General features: G+C 44.1%; 1 protein-coding gene across 1 annotated transcript in view; it reads left to right on the forward strand.

The window, feature by feature from the left end:
• The first annotated feature begins 10677 nt into the window (after window positions 1–10677).
• Window positions 10678–19570, forward strand: part of LOC126298236 (uncharacterized) — a 55898-nt gene continuing 47005 nt past the window's right edge. The window contains exon 1 of the mRNA XM_049989542.1: window positions 10678–10787. Coding sequence (XP_049845499.1) covers window positions 10678–10787 — 110 coding nt within the window. The remainder of the gene's footprint in view (window positions 10788–19570) is intronic.

The following is a 19570-nucleotide window of genomic DNA, read 5'->3' on the forward strand; positions in this document are numbered from 1 at the left end:
TAAAATTGTTCTTGTTTATGGGACATTTCACAATTCAAACAGCTGTGCACCATACACATTGACATTGCAAGCACAGAAGAAGAGACAAAGGTATCTCCTGTTTTATTTGCTTTGCTCCCAGAAAAAAGTCAAAATGTATACGAAAGATTTCAGTTTGGATTGAAAAATATTGTGTTTAGGTGGTTACTGTAAACTACAGTGCTAGACTTTGAAATGATTACAATGAAAGCTATGAAAATAGTGTACCCCAAAACACCTCTTCGCGGTAGCAGTTTTCGCTATAACCAATGTCTGTGGAAGAAAATACAAGCATTGGAATTAACGGGGGAATACAGAGATACAGAAGGCGTCCGACTGTTTTGCCACACGTGTGGTGCATTGATACATCTTCCATCAAACAATGTTCATGAAACATCGATGATAATAACGGAGTAAATGACCTGTGGAGTAAAGGTCATGAAATTCGCAGACTATATGGTCAATCAGTGGATGGTAAAGTGCAGTGTACCAACTGAAATCAGGAATGTTCCCACCTCTCGCCGCAGGAGGGTATGCAATCCATCAAAGAACATTTTCGAACCCGATCGTTTTGGTGGTCCACACGTTATGGTGTGGTGAGGCATAACACTACATAGGGGTATTGACCTCCAAATCTTTGAACGTGGTGTATCTTTGAAACTACGGAAGTTAATATCTTACCGCATTTTTTCACAGTGTAACTGACTTAACAACTTTTAAATGCTTCATGAGATTTAAACAAACGGTATCTCAAATGACAGCATTGCACTATACTCACCGTCTCTGATCGCTACGTATCTATATCTACGTTACACTGAAGAGCCAATTAAACTGGTATAGGCCTGCGTTTTTAAATACAGAGATATGTAAACAGGCAGAACACGGCGCTGCGGTCGGCAACGCCTATACTGTATATGGTCTGGCGCAGCTATTAGATCGGTTACTGCTGCTACAATGGCAGATTATCAAGATTTAAGTGAGTTTGAACGTGGTATTATTGACGGCGCACGAGCGATGGAGCACAGCATCCCTGAGGTAGTGATCAAGTGGGGATTTTCCCGTACGACCATTTCACGAGTGTACCGTGAATATCATAAATCCGGTAAAACACCAGATGTCCGACATCGCTGCGGATGGAAAAAGATCCTGCAAGAACGGGACCAACGACAACTGCAGAGAATCGTTAGACGTGATAGCAGTGCAACCCTTCCGCAAACTGTTGCAGCTTTCAATGCTGGGCCATCAACAAGTGTGAGCGTGCAAACCATTCAACGAAACATCATCGACATGGGCTTTGCGAGATGAAAATGTGTTTTGTCATCTGGAGCTGCACCTTCGGTAGTCAGGTTCTCTCCTTCCACCATTGCATGATAGAGGTTGTCCACGGATTCCCCATACTCTGCCTACTGATGACTGCATGACACAAAGCTTTACGCCTCGCCTAGGCCCGTCAACACCGACATTGGACTGTTGAAGACTGGAAACATGTTGCCTGGTCGTACGAGTCTCCTTTCAAATTATATCGAGCAGATGGACATGTACGGGTATGGAGACAACCTCATGAATCCATGGATCCTGCATGTCAGCAGGGGACTGGTCAAGCTGGTGGAGTTTCTCTAATTGTGTGGGGCGTGTGCAGTAGGAATGATATGAGACTCATGATACTACTCTGACAGGTGACAAGTACGTAAGCATCCTGTCTGATCACCATCATCTATTCAGATCCATTGTGCATTTCGACGGGCTTGGGCAATTCCAGCAGGACAATGCGACACTCCACACTTCCAGAATTGCTACAGGTGGCTCCAGGAACACTCTTCTGAGCTTAAACGCTTCCGCTGGTCACCAAACTACCCAGACAAGAACATAATTGAGCATATCTGGGATGCCTTGCAACATGCTGTTCAGAAGAGATATCCGCACCTCTTACTCTTACGGATTTATGGACAGCCCTGCTGGATTCATGGTGTCTTTTCCCTCCAGCACTACTTCAGTCATTAGTCGAGTCCATGCCACGTCTTGTTGCGACACTTCTGCCGTGTACCAGGTTTTTGGCTATTCAGTGTACAATTATTCACTTTTATTTTGCGTTATTGTGTGTTTTATTAATTCGCAATTCAAGCCAATTCATAGACTATTTGACTGTAGGATCACAGCTACTGTTTATTGTTTGCAGCGAATTAGCTGCTAAGCATGGAAGCAGACGTATGCGCCTCGTCCATATGACTACTTCGAGCTATTCTTTTTACAGATCCGTGCGTAGCCGAAGTACCTAATGTACGAGTAAAGACATAACTGGTTTGCTCGTATGGGATGCTGTTTAGAAAAACAACCACTTAGCAATAGTAACCGTTACATACCGTCGCAGGATCTGTTTTGGAGACGCATTTCAACACGTCCACATGCACCCACGACCATCATGCAGTTAACCGCGCTGGTGAAGGAATGGAGACGCACTACCACAAGAAATGCTTACGATTCTTGTAGCTGATATCGGAGCATGTTTCAGAGTTTGCGTTGCCGCGTGTGGTGATCACACACCCTGTTAAGAACCATATCCCGTCTTTTGTAACGTCCAGGAGACCATCGTAAATCGCAGTGATTTCAGTGTAATTATTGTCTTTGAATGAAATGTTACTTCAGTTCGCCTCGTTGCGTATTTGTCTCAGTTACCCTCTGTACTCAAAAATGTGTGTGAAATCTTATGGGATTTAACTGCTAAGGTCATCAGTCCCTAAGCTTACACACTACTTAACCTAAATTATCCTAAGGACAAACACACACACCCATGCCCGAGGGAGGACTCGAACCTCCGCCGGGACCTGCCGCACATTCCATGACGCAGCGCCCTAGACCGCTCCGCTAATCCTGCGCGGCCCTCTGTACTCTGCGGTACTGTGCTGTAGCAGTTCTTTCTATGTATGATGCAAGCTTCATCGAGCTATTTTACTTGGCAGTGACACATCATGCGAAAGTTACTTCCGTCCTAAAATTTTGCGCACCACTGTATTTACATTAGAGTAACATTTGTATACTTTAAAACGGATGTAACAGATAAACACAAGAGGTTGCAAAGGAATTGTTATTTTCGCAAACACATTACCAGATTTAGCGAAAACTAAGTTATAGACATGATCTTCTCCATTACCTTAGAAGGCGACCATTGTGGTCCATATTTGATAAAGTATTTTTATGGGAATAGCAGCTGGTTTGTTACACTTTATTATTTTCATTTTATTTACTTACATTATTTTCTTTACAACTAATTTCCGTGTCGCAGCCTCATTCTCAAATGCAGGATTGCGTGGTGTCCGAAGTTTTTATTTCGTGAGTGAGTGCAGGATGTGAACTGGTTTGTCCCTGCTGTATTTAATTTAGTTTTCCTAAAAAAAGTCATACATTTTCTTCGTATAAATGGATGTTTATGGCTTTGCAGGATTTGGGTAGTCTAGTGCAAAATTTTGTGGGCTCATTTTTCGTGCAAATTTTTAATACAGACTTTTTTAATTACGTTCACTTTGATTAAATATCATCTATAAGATATACTTTAAAGTCATAACGAAAATATTATTGTCTTTACTCGTCAGAACATTTCATATTACTCTCCAGGGGCAATTAGCCCCAAGCTGGTAACCAATGATGAAGAACTGTGGCTCAAATGGAGGAGAACAGTAACACTGGGCAGATGTGTGCACAGCAGAACAGTTCATGATGGGAAGATGCCTCCACGGTATACGACCTCTGTAATGAAACTTCTAAAGAAACAGTTACTTCTACACTATAGGTGGCAAGCAAAGCGTAGGGCTATAGATATAGAGACGCTAAATGAAACGTGTTTGGCTTTCAAAAGTGTAACGTGCGAAGCTTTCAACGACTGCTGTTACAAAATATAATCTCATGACCTTTCGCAAAACCCGAAGAAATTCTAATCATACGTTAAGACTGTCAGAGAGACACTCGCGTGTGACACAGATGTCGACATTGAGGGCAGCAAAGGAATAGCAAATTTTCCTAACTCCCCTTTCAAATGTTCATTTTAAAAAGAAGATCCAGGAGTATTGTCTCAGTTCAGTTGTAGCACGACTGCAAATATGTGTGATATACATGCTTGTTTTGAGAAACAGATGAAATAATAAAATTGACAAAATTGAAAATGGCCCCAGCGCCTAATGAAAAACATGTCTAATTCTGTACGGAATTTTGAGCTATGTAAGCCCTCTCTTAGCAGTAATATGTAACAATGCAAACAAAAGTACGACTGAAAAAAAAAGATCACACCCATCTACGAGAAGGGAACGAGAAGCGACTCAAGAAACTACCGTCTACTATTATTGATGTCCATCTGCTATAGATTCTTTGAACATATTGCGAACTTAGACGTAATGAAGTATCCCAGAGTGACCAAAAACATCGCTCATGAGAAACCTTTTCTCAAATGTCATTGTGAAAGGCATGGATCACGACAAACTGGTGTACTCAATGCTTCTCGACTCAAAAAATGTGTGGCTACACCATTGTTTTTTAACAAAAGTCTATCAATATTTGGTAGGACGCGGAAATTGTGACTGGATCGAGGATTTCTTGGTAGGGAGATCGTAGCTTGGTATTCGCAATGGAGAGTTATTTCAGAGTAGCGTAAAAGATTGGCATCAAGCTTATACTGTCTAAAAATGTAAAATTGTGCTCTTTATAAAACGCTGGAATGTAGTATCCTATAACGTCAATATCACTTAACCACTGTAGGAATCAGCTGACTCTTAGACATACCTGGGTGTAACAGTTTGTGGGAATATGAAATGGAATGATGTGGCAGACTTTGGAATGCTGATAGGATACTGGGAAACTGCAGGCACCTTAAAAAAATTTGAACCATGTAGACCTCTTGTACCCGTGCGGTGGTGGAAGTCGAGCAGTGTGCAACGCTCGTAGCTTTCACACAGCACTATTAGTTGACCACAGTATTATTGCATTTGGGAGTGAGAGCGCATCGGTCGGCTTGTAGTGAGTTTTTATCGTGATATTTGACGAGGACACGCTGAACCACTTGATAGTATATGCACAATAGTCTCTAAATCATTCACAATGCGATTCGTTTTCCTTAGACACCACTGTACTTGTTTACTGTAACGTCGCCGTGTGTTTGCAATAATGGTCACGGGAGGCCAAGAGCAATAATATTGTGGTCGGGTACTACTCAAGTGTACGGCGTATTGATGCAGGACGCGGGAGTGAAGTGCTCGTTGTTTCGACGCAGAATGACAGGAGAAATTGACTCGTTCTGATATAAGATGAGCGACTGTGATGCTTGTTTCTTTGGCAAAATAACACTTGCAGAAACTAAATCGTACTGATACAAGATGAGCAAATGCAGTGCCCAGTGCTTTGACCGAATAATAAGTAAGTTATCCCTGTAGTGGGTCACTGTGAACAAGAAAAATGCTGATACAGTGAACTGAACCAATTGGGAATACAACCGATTGTATTTATTTTCGTGATGACTGGGTGTTGTGTGATGTCCTTAGGTTAGTTAGGTTTAAGTAGTTCTAAGTTCTAGGGGACTGATGACCATAGATGTTAAGTCCCATAGTGCTCAGAGCCATTTGAACATTTTTTTGTATTTATTATTAAAGGGTCTCCTAACCAGGACAAGTTTAAAGATCTTGACTGAATTATGTCATGTTGAGAAATGAGAACGAGAAATCTGTTTTACTTTTAAAAAACTTTCTGTTGCCAAGATGGCATAAATACGTTGTTTTAGATTACCATTTTCGACAGAGTTTGCTGTTATCTTCCGGTCTTCAAAAATTTTCGTTACAAAATTTCTTCATCGTGAGTTGGAACCTCATGCCAAGTTGTCACATTAGAGGATAAAATGTAACACATTATACCAAGGTTTCTCAGAAATAAAACTTGTACAATCAAAAATCATTTTGTGCACATGGCCAAGCCCGTAAATGTAACGCTCACAGATGATTGATAAGTCTTCAAAATCACACTGTACAGTAAAATGCTCATTAGCAGGGCTGTTTACGTTAGCTTGACATATTCCATTTAGAATGATCTTGAAATCCAAGTCAAGACTGAGATTAACTTTATTTGCTCTAACGATTGTCACGAATCACAACGAGACCAACGGAGAGAAAAGTTTTGTATAGTTAAAATTAGATCACAAAATCACGCTAAAACAGTGGAAAATGTAAAAAAAGCTTCGGAAGTCTATATGGAGCTAGAAGATAAGCTCTGTTTATCTGGGCAACTTCCTTAATCAAGGACAACATTACAACAAGAAGCCACAAATATATGCAAAATGAACAACGCACTTGTGTGGCAAAGTAAGCAAGTAACTAGCTGTGTAGAATATGGATCGTGACTACATCTGCTTAAACAGCTAGCGTGCGCCACCAACACTACTTTGCGGCCAGAGATAACGCCGTCCCGTCAATGGCCCAGAGTAGAGTGCCCAGAAATCAGGTTCGCAGCCCTTAACTCTCTGCTTTCGAAAACTTTACAAGGATCAAGGATGGGATGCTGTTACGAATGTGATGGGCGAGAATTATAGCTAAATCCATGAAAAAGCACGAGAAAGCACGTGTAACTTCCTTCTTTTTGCTTACAAGAAGGACATTTTTAACACGAAATTGGCACTTGGCCGGAGCAATGTTTTGATGACTGGTCAGTCTTACGCACCAAGACCTCCATCTAGCGTGGCGCAATTTTATTGGCTGAATCAAATTTTTAGAGTGAACGCAAATGGGTCTACCATGTTGGCGAGATGATGCCATGGCGTCTGTCTTGTGAAACGGTGCAGAAAAAAAGGAATGTTGCTTTCAGTTATTCTCTGGGGGCTGTAGGACGTAGGCGAACACTGGCCCTGGGTGGTGCAGGCGCCAGACCGGTTTTTCAGTAACTGCAGGTCGGGTCGTCATCTGGTTTCTACGAACTGCCTTGTCTAACATTTCTTAAGTTAATGAGATTCAATGACGATCTTTCTGCAAACAAGAGAGGTTATATGGACTATTCCGGGGGCAAACAACTCTCCACGGCGGGAGCAGTGCTGGTTTCTCAGACACACTGCTCCAACTCACTAGATAATTGCGAAATAGCCGCAGAAAATGAAATAATACTGCGTAGCGATGTGTGACAATAATGTCACAGCTGGCTTACAAAACAATTCTGCGGGCCGTCCTAGAACATTGCCAAAGGGTAACGCCCATACCAAAATGGCTCTGAGCACTATGGGACTTAACAGCTATGGTCATCAGTCCCCTAGAACTTAGAACTACTTAAACCTAACTAACCTAAGGACATCACACAACACCCAGCTATCACGAGGCAGAGAAAATCCCTGACCCCGCCGGGAATCGAACCCGGGAACCCGGGCGTGGGAAGCGAGAACGCCACCGCACGACCACGAGCTGCGGACCTCATACCAAATAGCACTAACAGGGCATACTGAACATATACAAATATGGACAGTGAAATGGTAATTTTTTTTCACTCATGAGTAAGCTTCATCCAGATAGGTGTAATGAACCGCAAATGCTTACTTACAACATTTCAAGAAGCAGTGTTAAGTGTGAAATACAGGAATATATTACTGCCCCCTAACTGTTTCAGACACACTAACATTTAAGCAATCCTTCTTCCCCATCTTCATACGTGAGTGGAATGGGGAGCAAGTCTAATAGTGCATATGAAGAGGTAGACTTCAGATTATTTTGTAATGAGCCACAGGTACCAAAGAGTCCCTCCTGTCAAATTACTCAGCACCTGTCAACGAAAACCCCAGAAAGGTTGCCAGAAGACTTTGTATTCATCCTGTGTAAATGCGTTTTAACGTATTCGAGGCATGTGTAAGATCATTATCCTCAGAAGCAAAATATCTTTCAACATATATACATGATTTTCGGCAAATGTTTTAGTTTTCTATGCATATGTAATGCAACGGTACCAGCTGTGACCATTTGACGTCTAGCGAAAGAGTAAAGGGAATTTGATCGTCAAATAAATTATCCTGTCATTTGTGTTAAGGGAATTAGGTTAGGGAAACCACTGAAATCGTGTGTTTGGTTAGTCGGGAGGGATTTGAACAAACTGACTAACTTACTTCACAAAATAAGTTTTTACTTCACTCTAATATTCTTAGCTCATAATTTTTATGGTTCAAATGGCTCTGAGCACTATGGGACTTAACATCTATGGTCATCAGTCCCCTAGAACTTAGAAGTACTTAAACCTAACAAACCTAAGGACATCACACAACACCCAGCCATCACGAGGCAGAGAAAATCCCTGACCCCGCCGGGAATCGAACCCGGGAACCCGGGCGTGGGAAGCGAGAACGCTACCGCACGACCACGAGATGCGGGCATATAATATTTATGTTATTGTGTATATTCTTGTAAATTTTGGTAATAACAGCAAATTTTTTGTTCATTGGTGATTTTAGGTCATAAGAAACCTGGCCTTAGTGATTACAAAATATTGTTATGTCCTGACTGATGATGTTATTTGATTGGTAATAACAGACGTCTCATGCAACAAAAACAGAAACAGACAAACCCAATAATTAAAATCGACAAACTTTCGTGTCTCTTGATTAGCATCACAATAATAGTCTCCCAATATAGTGAATTGATTAGGAGGAAGAGACTTCATTAGTCATTACGGACACCGAAGGAGATGGGAAGGTGGTAAGACATTGGACTCACATTCGAGAGGACAGTGGTGCAAATCTTTGTCTGGCCATCCAGATTTGGGTTTCCTTGGTTTTCCTAAATACCTAAGAGCAAGCGCTGGGTTGATACCTTTCAACAGGACACGCCTGATTTCGTTTATTAGTTCCCACAGCTTGAACATTTGTTCCATCTCTAAAGACCTTGTCTTCGTTGGGACATTAAATATCAAATTTCCGTCCCTCCTACCTTCTTCACTTTAATAGCAACATCCCAGAAATACCGAGAACTATCTACCAGTTCCAAAGCACAAATCATCAAATTTGAAACCTTCTTTGTAAGTTAGTGTGCACATGCAGACTTGGGTGTGTGATGCACCTCTGCTTTCGCAGCGTCGGCAGTTTACTCTGCTTCTGTCCTGTTGCACATGCTGGAGATTTTCTCTCTCTTGACAACTGTCAGCACTGATGGATTCTTCAGTGAAGACGCTGTAACAACTCTCTCTCCCACTCACAGTCTCTCTCTCTCTCTCTCTCTCTCTCTCTCTCTCTCTCTCGTATATATGCCCTTACAAGCACAAGGGATTTTTAATATTAAGGACGATTTTAGCCAAAATCTAATGCAACGCTTTTGCACTGTAGCTTAGGTGGATTTTCTAGGCCACAAGTGTCCTCCCAGTTTACCCTACATTGCAGTGGCATATTGTAAACAGTTACCTCCGTGACAGTCAGTCATGATCATTGAAAACAGCCCACGTCTATTGCAAGACATTCCTCCTGCAGTGCTTCAGCATAAAAAGTCACGTTTGCTGCCGAAAGCTCGATGCAGAAGAGCGATTGACAACCGCGCGTGCTCGATGCGGGAACGTGGCGTCGGAAATGGTTTCAGTACACACATGGCGACATCGCAGCGATAATCGCGCACCAGTACTAGATTGGAAGCCAACCATTATGCACGTAGACAGGAGAAATCAGGCAGGGTTTGCGTCTTTCGTTTATGAATACGTTAAGAACCGCAACAGGAGGTTTTAGACTCACCCAATAGTTAGTTCACGTCTGCTGAAAGGGGTGTTCTTGATACGATTATGCTCTCGCAAAAACCTTACACACACTTGAAACAATCTGCTTTCTTCTCAATCCCTTCACGATGCACCTTGCGAAATTTGTCTCATATTTCAGCCTCAGAGCCGATGTGTGCGCGGCTCCTTTGTTTCTCATGCACTACTGAAACGCGCCAGAAAATGACACTCCGTACTCGCGATAATAGTTTGCTCTTGTGCACTGAGCCAAAGGAGTGGCCTCGCCGCAAGAGCCTGTAACTTAAACTCTCTGTAGAATCGTTGGATGAAGTTTCCGAACATGGGTTCCTATCCTCAATTTGTTTCTCAAGAGACCCTCTACAACTGCTCGACGTTTGTCGGTGTCGTTCTGTAACACCCTATGTATGTACTACTATTGCTCTCACTTGTTCAATGAACAGTAGTTCCTCTATGCTATCCACAAAGTGTTGTGCAGTGGTAAAACAGCGGTCAATGTAAGAAGACTGATTCGAAAAATGAATGCTAAAAATGCACAACTTTAAACATATATGACTGACCCTTGTGACCGAAGGACGGTATTGGTTGATGCACTGCTATGTACACTGCCTCTTGCCACTGGGTGTAATCCCGTCACGCACCTTGTTATTAAATAGTTACTCTGGAAAGGGGTAAGTAGTTAGCCTTCCTACATAAGTGATTCTTGGAAGATGTATCGACACCACCCAGGCAACTTGTATCTAGGAAGAAAATTATTTCTCAATACCCGATCCACCTTACTTCTTTTGATATTATTAGAAACTTTCTGTGCAAACTATTTTGTTTTCGTGTTCTACTACAAATGCATTTTCTTTTGGTTCCAGCATATCGGCGACACTATATGGAACAGCTCTGTCTCTCTTTTCTTTCGTGCTTTTACGATTATTCTTGGAACGTGACGCATACAACATGCCAGAACTCATGATGGAAACAGATTACTTGCACTGGGAATTACCATTACCTGCCATATCCGTTTGCGAAGAAGATAACAAGGAAGCAATAGAAAAGTTCGTGCGGAGGTAATGCATGACATACTGTTATTTATTATAGTAAATATTCAACTAATGTTCTGAACTGTGTGTTCTTTCACCTTGGTGGAAAAGGCAAATACATATTCAGCACAAAAAGGTTCATGCCACCTCTTTTGTGAAATTTGTATTTGGAGCAGCTAAAACCATATTACAAATTACAACTGATTCCACCTTCATTTTCTAAATTTTATTTTAACATCTCACCTAATCTCGTTATTCAATGTTCCCTAGACATACCTCCAATCATTATGGTTTCTACGGTACCGTCATTATAATAATTTACATCAATATCGAAATAACAGGAATGGGATGTCTGTTATCACCATTTCTCATCAAAAAGCGTATTTCATGTGGAGAGCAATCACTTTGGATTTTGGGAATGCATTTCTAACTTGTATTCTTTCGAAAGTTGTAACAATTTATTCATTGATTACACTGACAGTACGATCATCTCGTCTTTCTTGTGCAACAGGGATATTTACCATTTCCTGCCCACTGTAAATATATACACATTCAAATTTGAAGAAATTACGGCACCAAACAGGATAAATGTACCTGAAATTAACCTCATAGCACAGATTAATACACGCGCTACGTTAACCAGCTCATCTGAGGACCCCTAGCATGGGTTGGCAGCGCTCGATGCATACCGTTGCATACAGCACTAATACTGGCTACTGTTCCATTCGAAGAACGCATCTGAAAGGATGACTACTTTCTATGCATCATAATCTCTTACAGGCGTGACACGAGGAATGTTTTCAAACGTCAGCAGAAATTTTAAATATTTTGTTTGATACGTGGAGTTAGAGGATGGATAGATGTAATAAGTGTATCAGAAATTATTTCCAAATAGTAACATAAATGCGACTGCACTACTAATCCTCACCACTACGCTTTGTATTTTTTGAAGTGGCAGAATGGTGAAGGTACTCTGCTACGTAAGGAAGCTGGTTTTTGGGTGGCAGCGTAATCGATAGTCTGCTTTGTCGATGTTGTGGACCATGACGCTGGCGTTTTGACACAGAACCAGGCAATTGCAAAGCTAGTAAACGCGAATATTCCTAACGCAGTTGACAACAATTGCCGGCCGTGGTGGCCGAGCGGTTCTAGGCGCTACAGTCTGGTACCACGCGACCGCTATGGTCACAGATTCGAATCCTGCCTCCGGCATGGATGTGTGTGATGTCCTCTGGTTAGTTAGGTTTAAGTAGTTCTAAGTTCTAGGGGACTGATGACCTTAGAAGTTAAGTCCCATAGTGCTCAGAGCCATTTGAACCATTTGACAACAATTATACATGATCCAGTCACGTTAATGAGACCACCTGTCAAAAGCCAGAATAATCCGGTTTTGCAACGCGGTCGTCCAGACAGTCAGTGGGGTTCTGGAGGGAACCGATATAGTTATAAAGCTATGCCGACTTCACTGCCATGGGCAGCCGCGCTAGATTTCGCTGTTGAGGATCCATGGCGCGAATAGCCAGATCAAGATGGACCACAGGTTCTCAATTGGTTTTAAATTCAGGGAGTTGGTGGCCAAGGAGTACGGTAAACTCATTGTGATGTACTTCGAACCACGCACGTGCAACAAGCTGCATGTAGCTGTGGACCTGGTCGCCAAGGATCGATGCATAAGCTGTGGACCTGGTCGCCAAGGATCGATGCATACCAATGTTGGTGCCTTCCAGAATGACAATATTGATATGTCTGCGTAAGCAGAAGAAACAAACGATCAAAGTCCGAAAACAATTTATTGGGCTGTTCAATTAGCCAAAGCAAATTCTCCAAGTATAACACCAACACAAAACAGCGATCCGTCTTTGAATCACAACTACATACAAGAATAATATAGAAAACAACTGAAATAATTTCCTACTAGTCTCCACCAGAGACTTCTCCGATATACCAAGCCTAATCCAGAGATCAGCGAGAAGATCCAAGCCGGTCTGCCAGGGCGGCAGCTATCCACGTCTGCTGGCGGTTGATGAACTGCCGATGTGCGGTTTTTTTTCTTTATTGTGATTTCATTCCCCTGCCCCAAATGGGCAGGGGAGGGCTGTCAGCGGCACAATCCGCCTCTCTTCAGCCGAGTGACACTACAACTAAAACAAGAATAAAATGATACATACATAAGGAGATAAAAAAGGGGAACATAAGACAGAGTAAGGGGAGAAAACGGAGGTAAAATATACACTGACATGGAGACGTTCATGGGGGACAGGTAAAACATGTCATCAGAAAGTTAAAAATCACAAATGTCGATTCTTAAAACACAGAGAAGACAATGAATGCGCAGGCACACGTTAAAAATCGGCCACAGTAGTAAAAACACTCCAGAACAACACACTTAAAACCAACTTGGAGCACACACAACGAACAATAAGTCTGTCAGGTGGGACCTGCAGAGGGAAAAGGTAAGAGAGTATAGAAAAGGAGGGAAGAGCATGGGGCAGCTGGGGAAGTTGCATTAGTGAGTTCACGAAGAGGCAGGAGGAGGGAGGGGGAGGAAAGGGAGCCCAGAGGATGAGGCAGGAAGAAGGGGTTAGAGTTGGTAGGAAGGGTAGATGTCACGGCGAAGCTCATCATCCGGGAGGGATAGACGGTGAAAGTTGTGTTGGGAAAGGAGATGGACGGCGTGGAGATGGAGAGAGGGTGGGACACAACGGTAAAGGCGCGGCAACTGGTTGGGGGTTGAGAGGATGAGAGAAACCAGGGGGTGAGGGAGATCAAGGCGGGGGATAATATAGAGTGTGTGGATGTGTTCAAGGAAAAGGAGAAGGTGGGGGAAGAGGATGAGGTCGTAGAGGATGTGCGTCGGGGACGGAAGGCGGATGCGGAAGGCGAGGTGGAGCGCATGGCGTTCGAGGATTTGGAGGGCTTCATAGAACCGGGGAGGGTCGGAAATCCAAGCGACGCTGGCATAACAGAGGATGGGACGGATGAAGGATTTGTAGGTGTGAAGGATGGTGAAAGGATGCAGACCCCACGTCCAGCCAGACAGGAGTTTCAGGAGGCGGAGACGGTTGTGAGCTTTGTTTTGGATGGTAAGGAGATGGGGAGTCCAGGTGAGGTGGCGGTCGAATGTGAGCCCAAAGTAATTGAGGGTAGGAGTGAGGTGGATAGGACGGCCATAAATGGAGAGGTAGAAATAATGGAGGCGGAAGGAGCGGGTGGTGCGGCCTATGATGATCGTCTGGGTCTTGGAGGGATTAACACGGAGGAACCACTGGTTGCAGCAAGCGGTGAATTGGTCAAGGTGGGTTCGGAGGGTACGTTGGGACCGTTGAAAGGTAGGATAAAGGGCTAGGAAGGCGGTGTCATCAGCGAACTGGAGAAGATGAACAGGAGGGGGAGGTTTGGGCATATCATCAGTGTACAGGAGATAGAGGAGAGGGGAAAGGACAGAACCTTGGGGCACGCCAGCAGAAGGGTAGAAAGTATGGGAGTAGGAATTGTGGATAGTCATATAGGAGGGACGATGGGAGAGGAAGGAAGCAACGAGACGTACGAAGTTGATGGGGAGAGCATAGGTCTGAAGTTTGAAGAGGAGCCCGAGATGCCAGACACTGTCATAGGCGTTCTGGAGATCAAGGGAAACAAAGATAACGGAGCGACGGGAGTTAAGTTGGAGGGAAATAAGATTGGTAAGGTTAAGGAGCTGGTCATCGGTGGAAAAGGAAGGTTGGAAGCCACATTGGGTAAGAGGAAGGAGGCAGTGCTGGTTAAGATGGCAGTGAATACGGCGAGAGATGATGGCTTCGAAGACCTTACTGAACACGGAGGTGAGGCAGATTGGACGATAGGAAGAGTTATCAGAGGGGGGTCTGTTAGGTTTAGGGAACAGCAGGACACGGGAGGTCTTCCACAGGTCAGGGTAAAATCCAGTGGAGAGGAGGACATTGTACAAGGTAGCAAGGACAGACAGGAAGGATGGAGGGGATTCCTTGAGGTGACGTTAGGTGACACTATCATGGCCAGGGCCGGTGTTGCGTTTGGAGCGGAGGACAAGTGTGATGTCTTGTGCGGTGATGGGAGTGTTGATGTCTGAGGGAGGCAACCGATCCAAGTACTGGAAGCTAGGGGCGAGCGGGGGGACAGAGGTGTCAGTGCGGTCAAGGACGGTGGGGAACAGGGAGTAATCAAAATGGGGATCATCAGGAATGGAGAAGACCTCGGATAGGTGGGAGGCAAAATGGTTAGCCTTACTGAGGTTGTCAGGAAAGGGTCGATCGTCATGGAGGATGGGGTAATGCGAGGTGGGATGGCTACCAGTAAGGCAGTGGAAGGCTGACCAGTACTTGGAGGAGTTGACAGGGAGGGTGGAGTTGAGGTGTGGGCATGTCTGGCGCCAGTCCCGGCGTTTCCTTGCTGTAAGGAGGTTCCGGATATGTCGCTGTAATTGCCGGTGGCGGGTGAGCGTATCCTGGTCACGAGTGCGGAGGAAGGAGCGGTAGAGCCTGCGGGATTCACGCAGAAGAAGGATGGCGTGTGGAGGAAGCGTAGGGCGGTGAGGGTGGATGAGTTTGGTGGGGACATGAGCCTCCACAGCATCAGTGATGGTCTTCTGAAGGAAGGAAGAGGCATGGCTGATGTCATCAGGGTGGTGAAAGGAGAGGGGGTGGCTTTCGACCTGTAAGGCAATGGATTCCCGGTAGGCATCCCAATTGGCACGGTGGTAGTCATGGACAGACTTTGAAGGGGCAGCCGATGTGCGGCCGTACGCCGGCCTTTATAGTGCTTCGGCTGATGAGTACCTCAGAACTATTTTCCATCACGTGGTTTGACGTGTGAAAATAGTTCCGGGATCTGCAGCGACCTCTTCCTTATGTTTATGTGGGCCAGTAGTGGCCCATGGTGGCCGCTGGTGTCTTTGCTATGTTGTTGTTGTTGTGGCCATTGGTCATTATTGCCTGCCTGTCGGTTGTGTAGTGCTTCGGTGTGCCTGCAAAGCGCGCAACCGCGGCTGCAGGCTGTCAGATTGGTTGCTGATACTCTAGGCGTCGTGATGTCTGGTGGAGAAGGCCAGGGAATGTCACGGAAACATTCCCCAGATCATAACTCTTCCTTTCCTATCAGACGTTTCACATTAGCCCCAATGGTCATCTGTCCGATGGAACATAAAACGTGATTCATATGAAAAGGCCACCTGTGCCACTCAGTGGACGTCCAGTTGCGGTACTGGCGTGCAGATTCTAGTCTTTGTCGCCGTTGAACAGCAGCCAGCATGACCGAGCGAGGTGGTGCAATGGTTAGCACACTGGATTCGAATTCGGGAGGACGGCGGTTCAAACCCGCGTCCGACCATCCGGTTTCAGGTTTTCAGTGATTTCCCTAAGTCGTTTCAGGCAAATACCGGGCTGGTTCCTTTAAATCTGCGTAAATCTACGTGATTACTCTGCTACTCACAATAAAATGCCTGGCAGAGGGTTCAATGAACCATCTTCAAGCTGTGTCTCTACGTTCCACTCTCTAACGGCGCTCGGGAAAAACGAGCTCTTAAATTTTTCTGTTCGAGCCCTGATGTCTTTTACTTTATCGTGATGATCATTTCTCCCTATGTAGCTGGGTGCCAACAGATTTTTTTCGCAATCGGAGGAGAAAATTGGTGATTGAAATTTCATGTGAAGATCCTGTCGAAACGAAAAACGCCTTTGTTTTAATGATTGCCACTCCCATTCACGTATCATGACTATGGCATTATCTCCCCTACTTAGCGATAGTACAAATCAAGCCCCCATTCTTTGAACTTTTTCGATGTCATCTGTCAGTTCCACATGATGCGGATCCCAGACCGTACAGCTATACTCCAGAATAGGGCGGACAAGTGTATTGTAAACAATCTCTTTAGAATACCTGTTGCACCTTCTAAGTGTTCTGCCAGTGAATCGCAGTGTTTGGTTTGCTCTACCCTCAACATTATCTATGTTATCGTTCCAATTTAGGTTATTTATAATTGTAATCCCTAAGTATTTAGTTGATTTTACAGCCTTCAGAATTGTGTGACATATCGCGTAATCAAAATGTAGCCAATTTCCTGTAGTACTCATGTGAATAACTTCACACTTTTCTTTATTCAGGGTCAATTGCCACTTTTCGCACCATACAGATATCTTATCTAAATCATTTTGCAATTCTTTTTGGTCATCCTATGACTTAACAAGATGTATATGACATTATCATCAGCAAACAATCTAATAGGGCTACTTAGATCGTCTCCTACGTCGTTAATATAGATCAGGAACAACAGAGGACCTATAACACTTCCTTGGGGAACGCCGGATGTTACTTCTGTTTTACTCGATGGCTTTCCGTCCATTACTACGAACTGTGACCGTTCTCACAAGAAATCACGAATCCAGTCGCACAACTGAAGCAATATTCCATAGGCGCTCAGTTTGGTTAGAAGACGCTTCTGTCACAAAGAAAATGAACTCAATAGAATCCGATTTAAATATTAATGGTAAATTTCTGGAGCCTGTCGAATCATTTAAGTACCAGGAGGCAACAGTGCGAAACGTAAAAGAATCTGATGGACCCATGATATCAGTAATATGGAGATAGATGAAAGAGTTAGAGTAGTTGGGAGGGTTATGGCCAAGTGCTGTACATCTGTAAACGAAACTACTGTGGGGATGCCGAGCGCCGGCCGAAGTGGCCGAGCGGTTCTGGCACTACAGTCCAGAACCGCGCGACCGCTACGGTCGCAGGTTCGAATCCTGCCTCGGGCATGGATGTGTGTGATGTCCTTAGGTTAGTTAGGTTTAAGTAGTTCTAAGTTTTAGGGGACTGATGACCTCAGCAGTTAAGTCCCATGTGCTCAGAGCCATTTGAACCACTTGATGCCGAGCGGAGACATCTCTATGTTATCAGGATGATGTAGTGGACCTAAAGAGTCTTTCGGCGCTAATAAAACGTGATTAGCAAGGTAACATTATTCATTCTGGTTTATAGTTCTGCGTCTTCTCTTCACGCTCCGCTGACATTTTGTGCCAGTGGTACAGTAGAATTCTACTGACTCCTCTTGTTGGCTCGGCTGGTTGCTTGCCAAAGTCGCTACACCAGCAACTCAGCGAAGTCTTCTGGATTGCCTGGCACTCTGCAGGCGAAGCCGTAGCGTGAGAATGTGCACCGACACCGTTAAGGAGTCCTCGATATCACTCCAGAAGATGACAATAACCCGCTATAGCCCTTCGGGCTGTATCACACTGTCAGAAGTCTTTGAAGTGCCTGTAGCGATGGTCGGGAACACAGGCAATGTATGGCCCTCTCAGTCAACAGTGACTATGATGTTTGTGCAAGAAGCACCATGAGGAGTAACGACGTTTCAAGTCCCTCAGTCTCCCCATCAGCGATGTTGTGTACGGTAGCCAGTGTGAACTCCCATGAGTGGCAGGTCATGGTTACTTGGATGTTGTCATCTCGGGAATGGCAAGCACTGTGTTCACGAGAAGTGCTGGAACATACAATTCATGGATGTCACTACACCGAAATAATCATTGAATCGAATGCTTCGGTATGAACGCCATCGATCCTAATGACCAACTGAATTCAGAGCTGGAGAACTGTGACATTTATGGAGACAGGTGTGAAATAATGACGTGAGGCTCTGTTGGTTACGACCGAACGTAGCCCGCTTCTTTACTAATGGCCAGCAGTCCTCGTTCTGCTGTGTTCGCTTAACAATTTATTATAGGTTCCTAAATGCACTGTCAAGGCTTTGACGTGTGCTATTGCATCCAAGGGCTTGTTGCTTCACATGACAAGAGCTAACGAATATATCTCCGTGTCTCTCTCTCTCTCTCTCTCTCTCTCTCTCTCTCTGTTGACATTTTGCTGAATGTGTAACTTGTGTTTGGCGATTGGCGTATAAGTAGCAACGTGTGCTCATGTATGTGACCGACATACAATGTTGATAGTTTCCCTTTGCTCCGTCACTACCTGTGCCTGGTGTTGCCTGTGGTTGTGCTAATTTTAATTTCTTCCCCTTTTCTACTCTGTGGCGCAGCACTACATATGATATGTAGGCTTGACCAATTATAGAGTGTTCTCTGGTGCTTGGAGACGTTATGAAACCATCATAACAATTCGAATACAAGCTGCTAGGATCGTAACGTACAGTACATCCCATACAGATGGCCAGGGAACTTTTATTGTAATCTGCAGTAGAAATACAATGTTGCTCCCTCAAAATTCTGGTGGTTAAATTTACATAGCTAGTATTAGATAAAAACTGTGCATGTTTTGCTGCCTACTTTGTGTATTGCGCTTATCGCTCATAGAAACCGTGAGAACAAGGTAAGAGAGATTAGGGTGGATACAAGGGATTCAATTTTACCTCTCTGCGTATGCGAAGGAAACAGGATAGAAAGTCGCTAATATTGCTGAGACGTACCATCCAATATGCACTGTAAAATGTCTTGTGGAGTAAATGCGCAAATGTTAACGTAGATGTCAACTGAAACCTATCGTCTGTTCGAACGAGTCTCGCTTCAGTTTTGACTATGTTTACCACTAAGTAGTCAGAAAATGCTTTTCAGATAACTATCATTATGCGAAGTGTATTAGTCAGCTCAATTCCCGACGAATGCCTTGCATTTGCTCTTGGTTGCTGTTGAACACTATGGACGATCGTGACTATTAAGAGATGCCAGGTACTCTGAATAGTCGTAAATAGATTAGGGAAGCAATAAGTGCAAAGAAATACTCATTATTATAACATTGAACATGCCTGGGATGTTGCTGACCTGTAATCAGTGCACTCACCCTTGCAT

This window comes from Schistocerca gregaria, chromosome X, assembly GCF_023897955.1.
Source record: "Schistocerca gregaria isolate iqSchGreg1 chromosome X, iqSchGreg1.2, whole genome shotgun sequence".
Classification (NCBI taxonomy): Eukaryota; Metazoa; Arthropoda; class Insecta; order Orthoptera; family Acrididae; genus Schistocerca; species Schistocerca gregaria.